General features: G+C 38.7%; 1 protein-coding gene across 1 annotated transcript in view; it reads right to left on the minus strand.

The window, feature by feature from the left end:
* Window positions 1–648: 648 nt before the first annotated feature.
* Window positions 649–12307, minus strand: part of TSSC4 (tumor suppressing subtransferable candidate 4) — a 62516-nt gene continuing 50857 nt past the window's right edge. The window contains exon 5 of the mRNA XM_072864557.1: window positions 649–758. Within this exon, the coding sequence (XP_072720658.1) occupies window positions 664–758 (95 nt within the window). The 3' untranslated portion in view covers window positions 649–663. The remainder of the gene's footprint in view (window positions 759–12307) is intronic.

Below are 12307 nucleotides of genomic sequence, written 5' to 3' on the forward strand. Positions count from 1 at the left end.
TGGTTTTCTTACATAAATAGTAGCTAACTTACTGTATTTGTCTTGTTCTGCAATTAGACGTCAGCAATGTTCTACTATTGCGCTCTCCACTGTTTAGACAACCTTTTAGCTTGCACTATGAATAACCATTTGAATCTTCATAGACTCTTGTATCTAGCTGATCTTTGGCTACTGTTTTGGCCTTATATTAGCAGACTGCAGAACTATTAACAGTCAGGCAGTTGTCTACTATACAGATGTTCCTGAGACAGTAAAGTACAGAGGTTGACCCTTGACTTCTACTCTCCTGCACTGTAGGTTTTACTCTATGGGGTTCTTCTACCAGCCCCATGAGCTTAGGACACAAGTATGCGCTAACATAACTGTACACTGTGCTACTCTGTTTTCCTCTTTCATGTGTTTACTGTTCTCTCCTCATCCTCAGCCCTTGAAGACAATTCCCAACAGTACCTTGGGGCACAGATGATGTCTTCAGCTCTGTGTCTATTTTAATATTAGCTTTTCTAAACTTGTCATGCAATTTTTACTTTACAAGATTGCATTCAGAACAGCAGATTATCTGAAAGTTAGGTGACAGAGTTAAGGTAGAAAAAGCCTTCTTTATTTGAAGGTTTCTGATAAAAGGCAGTCAACTGCCTGTAAATACTCTACATTCAGGCAGGATCACAGGGAACGCAGCCAGAAATGCTGACAAGCCAGAGTTTGGTTAATTTTGTTCTTCGTTAACTCGTCATGTTCATCTGGGAAAGCATCTTCTCCTGGTGAGTTAAAAAAAAAAATAAAATAAATTAATAATAAAGGTGAAAGTTATCCTTGTCTTTGGTAAATTCTTTGAACTTTGTATAATTCTTTTTATTCTAACAGATAGCTCAAGGGAACTGCTCATGTAAATAAAATTAGGTACACACATTCTCAAAGCACTAGGTCTACTATCTTGAAAATAGGCTTTTTAAGACCTTCATAGAAGTAAACTGAATATCTGCTAATTAGTATCACCCCAGATGAGTATGTAGCCTGCTTCAGTTTTATATTTAATATTATTCAGCATTTTACGCTACATATGTTTTTGTTTCATCAATGTTATAATCATAGCCAATGTGGAATAGGACACAGCATATTGATAGTAATAGTAGAAGTTACGCATTTCTATAGCTACCTTTTAACTTTGCACTTCAGTAGCCAATAATAATTCCATGGAGTTCTAGTTTTTAGCTGTTTTCATGAGACTTGTGGCAAGTAAGAAAGTGGCTTTAAAATCTTTTCTAGACTTGTATTGGGTAAGTAGCTGTAAGTTACATGTTCATCTACATGGGTTTTGTTCTTTTTTTAAACAAATGTAAATAGCACTGTTACATCCTCAACATATAGCTCCACACTCTTGACAAAATTGTAAAAGCTTTACCCCAGCTATGTTATGATTCAGCTTTATAGCAGAAATATTAATAGGAATTCTGTTAAATTTCAAACATGAGCACCTCTGACAATGTAGTAACTACTGAAGTGCTATTCTCAGCTCTTGCCTCCTTCATAGCCCCACACTATGAGGAGATGGCTCATGGACCTAGCATCAACTGTGAAACCTTTTAACTTCCTGGAATAAAAAGCTTACTTGTCAGGGTGGCCGATTTGAGCTTCTGTTTGCTTGCCTGAGGAAACCTACGAAAGCACCATACAGTATACTGTGTAAGCATATTTCTAGTTTTATTTAGCTACTAAGGGCATTTTACTGATCATACAGGTTACTTGGAGTAATGGGGACTTTTAAAAATCTCTTCTTCTGACAGATGAAAATTCATTACCCCTTTTATCTTTAACATATTAAGTATTCCATTGTCTAGATAAAAGCCTTGCCTGTGTGGCAAGTGTAACAGTAAGGCAACCCATTAAAGTTGTGGTACATCAGAACACTACAAAACTTGTCCCTGCATAGCATCATGTATTCAAGATCTGTAGCTACATTGCTGCTATGATAAAACAGGACCTTGCATTTCCAGAAGCACTGGCATCTCTTTACTGAAACTGTGCATCTATTCACCTCTCTGTAGAGTTCCATCTATAGAAACTGGATTGATACAGTGGTTTTTTGTTTGTTTAATTTTTTCTCTCATCACAGCACCTTGGATTGACAGGTATTGAACCCCCCCAACCCCAAACCACCCAATGTTGTATTATACACTGTAGAAATGGGGGAAAAAAAGGCATCTCTTGTAATAGCAAGTTTACTCTGTAATTGCTCTTTTCAGGACCAAATTATGTTGGGTGAGGCAGAAGCCAGTCTAACACATCTCAAAGTTTGGCTGTTGAAGACAAAGAGGTATTTCTAGAGTAGTCAGGAGGCATATAAGGCTTAATGGTTTTGTTGGCTGGTTTGACAGTAAATTTAAACAGGCCTTGATGAAATACAAACAAAAAAAATCACTGTCTACTGTCTAAGAGAGGAAATCTTTTGTTGCATATAGCTTCCTTACAGCCATCTGAGAAGAGTAAAATTCATCTATGATTTACAAATCAGTTTGGTCAGTTATGGAGCAAATCTTGAGAGATGACAGGGAATTTTTAATTATTCTTACATATAATTATTCAATATAAATATTCTTGTTCATTCCTTCACCTCCAAGTTTCATCTCAATAAAAAGCAGAGGTTGCAAGGAGGAAAAAAACTGACCAGGGCAACACTTTGAATGCATATAAACATCAAGTGAAGGGAAGCACCTGTTATTCTATTTCTCTCCTACAGCATGTTAACCTCTGTCAAGCACAGAATTCACCACGTTTGAAGATTTACCTCCTGCTTATAATTGGTGATTCCCATGAGTACACCTGCCAGCAGAACTGTTATAGACATAGGGAAAGCATGTGCGTATGGGGAAGCAACAGAGGCTTTTAGTACACAGTGAATTTGGCAGACCTGGAATCCCCGTGCCAGCACATGCCTCTTGTCTATCTGCAGGCAGAGATGTTCTTGAGTATCCCAAACATATAAGAATAAGTGAGGTCCCTCTTTCTTCTATACACTGAAGCAGTCCTTAACAACCTTAGGTGAACCATTTTCATCTATATGCCACGTTCAGATGCTTTCTTCTGTGCCTTGCAGTTTTATAATCTCGTTCATTTGGATCTGATCTGAACCTATCTGATAAGTAGTCTGAGGAAGAGTGCCAAAGAGCAAATTGGCTATGATTTGCTGCAACTGTGGGTTAAAAATCAATACTATCCAGAGGAAAAAAGAAAGGGCAGGCTTCCTTGTAGTGGGCAATAGGCATATATTTAAAATCGAGGGTTGGCAGGGCTTGCTATATGCAAGAGATCCAAATTTCTGTAAAAAATATTTTAAAAATACACTTTTACATTTAAAAAAATTTACATTTTTAAAACTTTTACATTTTTAAAAACACATTTTAAAAATACACATTAAAAAAAATGCACAATGATGTAAAAATACATCATAGTGCATTCAGTGGGTCTGATTTCTGTATGTGCAGCACGGCCCAGTGAACTCAGGTGCTTAAGCCCAAGGCTTCCTGAAATTCACAACCACACCCAAATGCAACTTCAGTTTTGTAGTTAATGGAAAAGATAGAGAGAGATTCATGACTTATCAAGGGAAAAACTTAAAACAGCTGATGAACAACTTTGCCACTACCATTTTTGTACAATGCACTAAGTTCAAAATTTGTGTCTGCAGTTTTGTTATATTTAAGAAACAAAACAGAGTAAATTATTTTCCTCAATTCTCTCGAAGTACACCTTGTATGTGGTTTATGCAAAAGAGATTCTTGGTTTTGAATACACTTCCCCTTCGAGCTTACAAAATTTGCCTAAAGCGCTGAACAAGCTCTTATAAACAGAAGATGATTAAAGCAGTCCCACAAGGAAACACAGTGAAGGGTTTTTTTTCTGCCTGTAAAAATTGCTCTTTTCTGTAAAATAATGCATGGCTACAGGCATGAAATTGAAAAAAAAAAAAGTGTACATGACAAACTTGAAAAGAGGTAAAGATTATTTTAGCATATCTTGTAAAGTGGAATTCGTAAAGATTGGTACTTATCTTAATGCTAGGAGCTAACTTTGTGAAGTCAGCTGTTGGCATCAAGAGAAACATTTGCAAATTTTTGCAGATTCTACAAGTATGATATATTAAGATCTTAACAAATGAAATACACTAGGTGATCTGAGCAAAACCACACTAGATTATTTCAAGCCTTTCCAGTTCCCAAGTGGTGGTCCTTTTTATTTTCTAATACTTCTGCTTTCAGTAGTATTCATTGTGTCCTTTGCTTTCAATAGTACCCATTTGCCAGTGTCCACATACAATCCGGATTCAACTAAAATTTTCAGGTATGGTTTTGTCTGCCTTATCTGAACATTGCCATTCCTGAAGCACTTGTTTTGAATTGGAACTATTCCCACGTTCTTGTATTTTCTTCCAGCACGAACTATGGCTGTGGTTTCACAATACATTATTTTCAGGAGTTTGCGTGTCATGCTATGTACCACATTAGTGAACTGATTTTGCTGAAAAATGACCTGGCAGAAATTAGTTCTTTTTAAGTGAACTCATTCTGATTCACTGTGAGGCCACACAAAGAGTTGTGTTGGCACATCTTCAAAGTGGCATGCCATGCTGTGGGAACAGAGCAGTGAAGGTCCAGGAGTATTTGAAGCTAGCGTCAGCCTCCCCCCACACCCCATATACAATGTGCTATGTAAGCAAAGCCAATTCCTTTATTTTAATCGAGCAGTGTTGCTGTGTGTTTTCTCTCATCTGTTCCATCTGCTCCTTCCATTGTTTACTTCCCTATGTCTACATTTCCCTTTTATCACCTCTCCACCCTCTCAGGTTTTCTCCCCAGAATAAATCCACTTCGATGAAATTCACTGGCTGACATCCGTATGCAAATTTCTGCAAACTCACTAGAAGTACATTATTCAAATAGCCTCTGGTGCTCTTTACTCTGTTAAGCAGATGAAGACAGAAACAAAAAAACCAAAGTACCTGTATTTGCATTAGCATTTTGCACATTCATTTATTAAAGGCTTGGTGCTAACCGTATCCAAAGCAAAGCACAATCCATTCTCCTAGAAACTAATGGGAAGACTCCTGTGAATACTTGATTTGCCTTGCATCCTTGTGTCCTGGCAATTACAGGAAGGATCAGGCTCCAGAGACATACCCTAGAAATGTTAAAACAAAGCCTACACTGGTTCAGTAACAAGGGTCTCTTCCCACACATCTTTTTATAGCTTGCTGTTGTTGATGGGGGTTTTAAAATAATTTTTTCCTCCTCTGACATTTTGTTCTGATTATTGACTACGCACAGATAGAGTAAAGAGGAATTACTTGAAATAACATTCTATAACAACGGCTGTTCTAGAAAGGAAACTGACAACAGTGAGGTTTTTGAAAGCTTCTAGTGGGGCCAATTCACATAAATGTATCTGGAAACTTAACCCAAACTTCTATTTTACTAGGCCACTTCTATCCTTCACTTCTTTGCGTGATTTTGCTTCAAGTTCCTTGTTTCTATTAATGTTTGCCCCTGTCTGACCCTGTGTCTGCAAACTCATAAAATCTCTGGTTAGTGAACACATTCCCAAGGTTGCTGTCAACCTCAGCTAGCCTCTCTCTCTCTGTCCTAGTCAAAATATGGAGAAACCTTCCCATAGGTTATTTGCTGTGTACTTGTTGCATCCCTCCAGCTCTCATCTCTGGCAGTTAATGACTTTTCTTAGCTCTCCTTGTCTGAACGTGAGAGAAGTATGGTGTACTACAGTTCAAGTTGCACTTGTCGTGACAGGCACATTTCTTTTGTTCCCTTTTTCTATTTGTGCAATTCTCAAAGATTTATTTCCTACAGGCATGACAAAGCCCTGTGCAGGACAGCTGGCCATGATTTCTGCTGGTGTATTTCACAATCCCTAGGTCTTTATGCTTTATTTAACAATTCCTTGGCAATCATGGCAGATGATTCTGCTTTGTCATTAGGCTGTGATGCAGAAACATTTCATGCATCATTACCAGAATTTGAATTTGCGAATTCCTGGCAAACATTTTCCAAAGCTGCAACATAAATATAAGCAAGATAATGTGTATAATTGCACACAGATGTATATACATCAGTCTCTCACATAGATATGTATGCATTTATTTTCCCTAACAAATACTTCTTTTTGTCTCACATCATATATTCCCAGGTTTAGGTATTTTTCCCTTCCTGGATTCTATTTAATGCCTTCTTATACCTACCCTTCTCCGTTGCATTTACCCTCAATTAAAATACTGGTTTTGTTTCTTCACACTTAAATGTACACAGCAGTTAGAGTCCATCCAATTCATCTTTGGAGCACATGCTGAAACTAAATGTGAATTTTGCAGTCTTTACTCTGCCCTTCACTTCTCTGGTTTTCTTTATTCTGATCCCCTGCATCTGCTTTGTTCTTCATATTTATTATGTTTTAATTCAAAACAGGAATGAAAATGTGGTTACTATTGGAAGCAAATAATTCCATTACACTGTTGCTGGCACTGGCCCAGTAAACTCACTGATGCAATTTTCCTTGAGTGCGTACTTGCGCTAAAGTCAGTAGGAGCATTTCCATTAGTAAAGTTACATAAGCATATGTGTATCTTGAGGATCAGAGCTGCGGATAACATGCAGGTTAAGGTCAAGTTCTTTGGGTATATACAGACTCCATCACAATCAAGGACTGCGGCCTGGTTGCTTTACTTGCTCCCTAACCAGTGGTATAAAGGTTTCATTCTTTCCAAGGAAGTATTTCTCTGAGTGTGGTTACTATTGTCTCCCTGGGTAGCCTTGTTACCATTCTTCCCTTGAGCCCGTTACTTGCTGTCCTAGCCAAAAACATAAAGAACACATCCTTCCTATCGTCCTTTTGCACCGGTAGGCTATTACATTCTCCTTTTCCCTTCCTGCCGTCTTCTCTGCTTTCGGTTACACAATTCTAATTTGCTCAATCTTTCCTTCTCTTTTAGTGCAAGGTCTCTGTCTGTTCTTGTTGCTCCTACTCAAACCTTCTCCAGCTGGTCCATAATTCCCTTGAAACCTGGCACCCAAACCCAAACAGAATATTGCAGCTAAAGCTGTTTTGACGAACAGCTGAGTGACTTCACACAGGCTATCCTGGTTATACTGTCCTATCTGGCATTTCTCTCTTGCAAGAACAGCATAGTATTTCTCACTTATGTTTTCTCTGCCTGTAACCCTTAGATCCTTTCCAACAGGACTGCAGTTTAGCCAATGGTATCCCATTATGTGTGTTGGAAGCTGATTGTTCCTGCTCCAGCAAAGTTCATTGTATTTGTATCCATTGCAGTTTCCCCCTTACTATTCACTTGCACCATTGCTGTAAGCCTTCTCTTTTTCTGACCAATAGTTAAGGCTTACTTTTCGTTAGGATTGCTAGTTCACCCTGCAACAGTAAGGGCACAGTAACTGGTGTCATTTTCTTTTGCTCCACATGAAAGCTTCCTTTAAAGTTTATAAACTAATGGATTTGCTCCATCTGCCACTGAAGCTAAGGGGGGGCTTTATGACTGATTTAACATCAACAATACTGGGCCTACTGTATTACTATATTTAATCATTTCACCTACATATTCGAATGTACTCCTTGAGTGGGTGGAGGAATCCGATAGTGATTAAAAATCAGGGTGTGTCCCAGCCTGCTGATCAGCATACTGGTACAAAGGAGAATTCTTACTACTGCTAAGTCCTGAGAGCTAATGACTACCATACGCCTACTCTCTTAATCGAACCATTACCCTTGAAGACAACAACTGAGGTCAAGCCATCCCTTGACCAGGCCGATTTTCACAAGATATGTTTGAAAGGCTCAAATTTGACCTCTCGTCCTCCCATGGACACAGCCTAACCCTGGTTAAAATCTGAAGGAAGGATGAAATGGACCCACATTCTTGTCACCCATCTGGAGGTGAACTGTCTGTCATTTGTTACTACACAAGGAAGAAGAGCTGCACATTCACAGTGGGCTAAGTGGCAGTGACAATAGCTGGAAAGAGCCTGTGGAAAGCTGGGGGAAACGGCAAGAGAAGTTGTAGGGGAAAAGGAGGCTGGGGAGAGAAGGCATGGCAGAGGAGGGGTGAGGAAGCAGAGACAGGAGCAAGAACAGTCCAGAAAGGGATGTACATAGGTGTCAAAATGTTTCTCTCTGGTTCTGATCTCATCACTTTTTCTAGATAAATCCTTCAGGAAAGAATCTCTGCCGGGATCCCCCTTGTAGAGTTTCCCTACAGCCATCACAACTGTCCCCCTGCAGTTATACCTCCCTGCCAATTTCCTACATCCTAGAAATCTAGAATGCCCAAATAAGAAGTTAGCACCATCCAAAATGAAGGACTAAACAACATTAGCACCTGCAAACTCCAGCATCACAAACACTGGTTGTACAATGGTACAAAGTTCTAACAGCTCCCATTTACGACATTAAAGAAATAATGATTCATGAGACTGGCTGACACCTGGACTGATTTAATCAGGCCATCCCTAATGTAAATGACATTGACTCACATTTCCAGATGTAGGTGGAACTGGCAATTGTCTTTTCCTCATAATTGTCTTAACTTGCTTTGCTAGTTAGGAATAGTTTTCTAGGTTATATTTCAAATCTGGTAATCATTAGAGGTACATTCTTTCCATAGATGTTTGAGAACATCTAGGACAGAATTTGACCTACAAACTTAAATATGTAGCAGCAACCTAGATAGAAAAATCTGTACTTAAGTCTGAACCAGAACTAAAGTAAGATTGCTTGATATATACATACGTACATGAAATTTAAAATATGAATGCACAGATTGGGGCAGGCAAGATTTTTGTGGCTTTTTTTTTCCCCCACCCCTTAAGTATTTCTGATTGCTTGCCTTTAAGTAATCTTTTAATCAAATTTAATACAATGGCATTCTCACAGATAATGGAGGGGAAAAAAAACTTTAAATATTAAGATTTTTAAAAGTTGGAATTTTCTAAAAAGTTTAAAAGAAAATAGTATATGGAAAAGGAGAAAATAATGAAGTACTGGTCATCCCCCATTGTTTTTTCATCCAGCTGTGTTTATAGCTTTTGTCTCTTCTTTGCTTTCCTCCCTACCTTTCCTCTCATCCAAAAAGTGCTTAGACCATACTCCTCTTTCTGGCTATGTGCCTATTGTTTCCCAAGGCATGGACTTATTCCAGACCCTTGCAATTAAACAATACTCCGTGATGTTACAGTGATGCAAGCTGACTGTAGTTAAGCTGACTGCACTGGAATGTCATGACTTCGACCACAAAGATTTGACCCAATTACTGTGACCTGACACACTTGCAATCTAGTACAGCCTGAAGTCTCAAAGCAATAGCCCCTGAAACCACTAGAGACTTACGTGAAAGCTGGAGCCAAGCAGAACAAGACTGAATTAAACCCAGAAGAAACGCACTGCAAAAAACTGAAATTATATTACATAGTTTGTTAATACAGGCTTACTTTGCTTGTTAGGGGACATTGGGTGAGATGTCCACATGCTTTTTAGGAACAGAAGTCTTAACAATCCAGGAGGAAATGACAGAGCTGGCTATATCCTCTTCTGAATATATACTCAAATATTAGGGACATAATGCAGTCTGTGTGCTGACTGATCAGTATGTAGTGAAGCTCCACTGCAGTGCAAAGTGGTGGTAAGGCAATGTGCAGTACTTGAACAGATCCAGTGTGCAGTGTTCTGTGGTTCTGCCCATAACAGTGAGGGCTTACACTGCAGTAGCTGAGACAGCTATAGAGGAAAGTAAGGAAACATTTAATGTGGTCAGCCTTTGTGCTTAAGAACCACATCTGCCAGTCTTATGCATCAGGTTTTTTTCTGGTGATTTTGCAACATTCATAATATAAGGAACTCTTGGTTTTGTTTTTTCCCACTTGTATAGTAACTATAGAGCAGCCTTTAAAATCTTCTTCCCCACCCTTTCAAATACCAAAGCAACATTTCCTTGCTCTGTTAGCACCATTGAGTGGAACACTGCACTGATGTGGAACATTTGTACCTGTACATTACTGCAATCATACTGAAAGTCACAGTATTTATTCCTTGGAAGTCAAACAACAGGTAGAAGATAAAGCAAGAAAAACTGTCAAAGTATCAGACCTCACTAAAAACAAACAAACAAGAAATAAAAAAACCACCAACCCCCAAAAAACCAACCCCTCAAAAAGCAAGCTACTTGGCACTGCTCATTGTCTTTGTCTGTAAAAGCTCCTGAAAGCTGCATGCAGAAACTTAGGAAATATCACTGCATAACAGTCCAGCATCTCATCTAGTGCAGCTTCTCAGCTCCATATAGAGCTACACTATATTCTTGCAAGGATATCATTCAGAATCCTGCATAATTTTTGGACTTGTTTTGCCATTCTGTCAGTACTGCTTTTCTGCTCTTGATGCTGGAAGACTTCCTGGCTTGGAATATGAACACAAGAACAGCTGTAGAAGATCATAACAAATTCCATTTAGCTCTGTATCCCATCACAGACAGCGGCCTGCAGGGATGCTGAAGAAGTGGTATAAGAACAGGATGGAAAGATGAAGTAATACTTCCCCAAAATAAGCTCTCAGTCTCTAATATCATGGTTCAGAGACAGCTTGATTTAAAAAAAAAAAAACAAACAACGGGAAAAAAGTAGTGCCCTGTGCAGTGCCAGTTACCAGCTGCCTATAAAAGCTTGTGAACAACGCTTCTCTTTCTGCATCTTATCTATTTTTGTCTCCTTCACAGTAGTTCACTACCATTGAGAACCAGAATTCCTAAACTGAAAATCAAATAATGTGCTATTTCTGGAAAAAATTGTCCAAATGCAAGAATATTCCTTATGAATCTCTGCAGCTCAGTGTCTTTATTCCAAAATAGAAGTCACGGATAACCACATGATCAAATTTTGCAAGCTAGGATCTAGAGCTAGACTTAAAATTAACCACTTGGGGCCTATCTATGAGGCCAAATTATCCATCAGATTACTTTGTAAATTGCTGTTTATTCCAAGTTCATTGCATGCGTGTAGATATAAATAAATGTGTACCATCTAGGATCGTGATAAATGGTGACTAAATGTACCCTGGAAATTCAGTTCTGAATACTTTTTTCTAATCAAATCCTTTGTTCTGTCAGCAAGTTCCAGGAAGTGATTTCTGTACTTTAGAATAGTCAACATGTGTTATTATGACTTTGTATTAACTATTTTTTCCCACAATACTGTCTTCTATGCTCTTAGGAGATAAAGCTACATCTCCAGTGGAAAGTGGACTCAAACAAAAAGGTGGGCTTTGCTGTGACTACCATTATTGATAATCCAAAAGAAGTTCTTTTAGGTAAGACTCTTAACCAGACTAGTCTGATATCCTAGTGTTCAGAATAAACACTTAATTCTCTCCAGAAGTGACATGCATGCAGGCAGGGAGAAGAATGAGAACAGCATCTTTAAAGCAGTGATTTCTGACAGAAGTCGGGGGGGTAGATACAGAGGCGTGGAATAGCTGTAGGGGAAACAAATAATGAGAGGGTCCATAACCACTTTTCAGAGGCAGATCAGAGAAAAACGCAAGTCCAAACAACGTTTTCACAGAAAACATAAAAGAAGAGAAGAAAATACAGAGGTAGCAGTGGTGAAGCAGCCAGGATACAGGCTCCCAAAAGACTTCCCAGCCCAAGGGAACAGCTGGAGGGCTTGCTCCCTCTACTGGAGCATCCTAATAGATCTACAAGAGACTTGCAGTTTGACCCACTTTTAAATCCACAGCAAATCTCTTGGACTAGGAAATAAAGATTAACGCAGAGTTGATTACCATTGCTGGCTTACTATCACAAGGATTTTTTAAAGGACTGAATATGTAGTTGAATATGCAGATGAAGGCAGAGGGGAGAGACCTATTTCATTGCTTTTGTTTTGAAAAGAAACAAAATATGGCATACAAATTGAAATCTGTATTTTTCAAATCACATCAGTTCAGTCAAACTGGAACATAGGAAAAGCAAGCAGACCTTTTCAGTGGCTCATGTAGTGCAGAAGAACAACTCTTTTTATATGACCTTTGCTCTAGGACAGATTACTTGCCATCATTCCTGTAGCCACATAGAGAGAAAACGACCTGCCTTTTTGAACTGTATGTTCTTGTCGAGTGCAGCCTGGCCTTAAATACTTTGGCTTATGAATAAATAGCCTATTCCTACAGCAAACAGAGAGTAAACCTCTCCTAAAGTATCTTCAGATGAATACAATGTCATCACTTAGTTATTTAGTGTTCA

The sequence above is a fragment of the Ciconia boyciana genome, chromosome 6 (genome assembly GCF_034638445.1).
Source record: "Ciconia boyciana chromosome 6, ASM3463844v1, whole genome shotgun sequence".
NCBI lineage: Eukaryota > Metazoa > Chordata > Aves > Ciconiiformes > Ciconiidae > Ciconia > Ciconia boyciana.